The sequence below is a fragment of the Pteropus vampyrus genome, unplaced genomic scaffold (genome assembly GCF_000151845.1).
Source record: "Pteropus vampyrus isolate Shadow unplaced genomic scaffold, Pvam_2.0 Scaffold227, whole genome shotgun sequence".
Taxonomy (NCBI): Eukaryota; Metazoa; Chordata; class Mammalia; order Chiroptera; family Pteropodidae; genus Pteropus; species Pteropus vampyrus.
Window position 1 is genome coordinate 855,348 of NW_011889008.1, and position 1,898 is coordinate 857,245.

The following is a 1,898-nucleotide window of genomic DNA, read 5'->3' on the forward strand; positions in this document are numbered from 1 at the left end:
GACGCGGGCGCTGTGGCGGCAGGACGCTGCCAGCAGCCCAGGGGTTAATGGTCCCGGCAGGGGCTTGGCGTGGGACACAGGGGTCAGATGTCCCCTTCCCCAACAGGGACAGGCTGGCAGGCTGCTATTCTGGGGCTCTGATCACGGCCACCTATTTATAGCGCTGGCCCCCAACACGCCAGCAGCGGAGCAGCTGCCTGGTGCAATGTCAGCGGCGTGGCCGACACTGCAGGCTGCCGGCACCTCCACCGCGGCCCAAGGAGACAGAGGGGCCGCAGCCCGCCAGGAACCCCAGGGCCGCCAGGCGCAGGGTGAGGCAAGGACCCAACAGGTCAGATGGGCAGCACCGTGGAGCCCCCCGGGGGCGGGTACCTGCATCTAGGCGCCGTGACATCCCCGGTGGGCACGGCCCGCGTGCTGCAGCTGGCCTTCGGCTGTACCACCTTCAGCCTGGTGGCCCACCGTGGCGGCTTCGCCGGCGTCCAAGGCACCTTCTGCATGGCCGCCTGGGGCTTCTGCTTCGCGCTCTCGGGGCTGGTGGTGGCCTGTGAGTTCACGCGGCTCCACGGCTGCCTGCGCCTCTCCTGGGGCAACTTCACGGCGGCCTTCGCCATGCTGGCCACGCTGCTGTCGGCCACGGCCGCCGTCATCTACCCGCTGTACTTCGCCCGGCTGCAGTGCCCACCCGAGCCAGCGGGCTGTGTGGCCAGGGACTTCCGCCTGGCCGCCAGCGTCTTCGCCGGGCTCCTCTTCCTGGCCTATGCCGCAGAGGTGGCCCTAACCCGGGCCCGGCCCGGCCAGGTGGCCAGCTACATGGCCACGGTGTCCGGGCTCCTCAAGATCGTCCAGGCCTTCGTAGCCTGCATCATCTTCGGGGCGCTGGTCCACGACAGCCGCTACGGGCGCTACGTGGCCACCCAGTGGTGCGTGGCCGTCTACAGCCTGTGCTTCCTGGCCACGGTGGCCGTGGTGGCCCTGAGCGTGATGGGTCACACGGGAGGCCTGGGCTGCCCCTTCGACCGCGTGGTGGTGGTGTACACCTTCCTGGCCGTGCTCCTGTACCTCAGCGCTGCGGTCATCTGGCCCGTCTTCTGCTTCGACCCCAAATACGGTGAGCCCGGGCGGCCCCCTGACTGCCCTAGAGGCAGCTGTCCCTGGGACAGCCAGCTGGTGGTGGCCACCTTCACCTACGTCAACCTGCTCCTCTACGTCGCCGACCTCGCGTACTCCCAGAGGCTCCGCTTCGTGCCTGCCCTGTAGCCCAGCGGGCGGCCTGCCCTCCTCTGTCCAGGGGTGCCGGGCACCATGACAGTGACCCAGGGGAAACCAGACCCTCCGGACACGAGCGGGAGGAGACAAGCAGCACGGCCACTCCTGGACTTCAGCAGCGCTGGCAGCTTGGGGACAGGAGCAGGGGACAGAGGGACGGGGGCCCCAGCGGGACACGGCGCGCCTCCGCCAGGCAGCTCCCAGCTCCCCCGTCTGTTCCCCTCCATCTCTGTCCGTCTCTGTCCGTCTGGCCGTTTGCCTCTCTCGGTCTCTAGCTCTGCGGTTCTGTCTCTCTCCGCTTCCTGGCCCCCCCGGGGTCACTCCGTAACACATGAGAAGCTTTTGGAGCAGGTGCTGTTTTGTGACCCACTCTGCAGATGAGGACACTGAGGCTAGGGTTTAGGAGGCGGCCCTGTGTGCCCACCAGTGTCCAGAGCCCACATTCGGGCTGAATAACCTAAGCAGAGTTGAAAGAGGGACAATTCCCAAAAGCGTGAGGAGGGGCTGGACGGGAGCCCAGCAGAGGGTCAGAGCTGGGCCAGTGGAGGGGCGTGGGAGGCAGCTCCCTCTCTGGCTTTGAGGGGACAGTTCCCTGAACCCTGGAGTGACAGCTGTCACAGCAGGGCTCT

General features: G+C 67.7%; 1 protein-coding gene across 1 annotated transcript; it reads left to right on the top strand.

Moving 5' to 3' along the window:
* Positions 1-336: 336 nt before the first annotated feature.
* On the top strand, positions 337-1,538 carry MYADML2 (myeloid associated differentiation marker like 2). The gene has a single exon (XM_011373676.2). It carries the CDS (start codon positions 337-339, stop codon positions 1,258-1,260), a length of 924 nt encoding a protein of 307 aa, XP_011371978.1. The 3' UTR covers positions 1,261-1,538.
* The last annotated feature ends 360 nt before the right edge of the window (positions 1,539-1,898 follow it).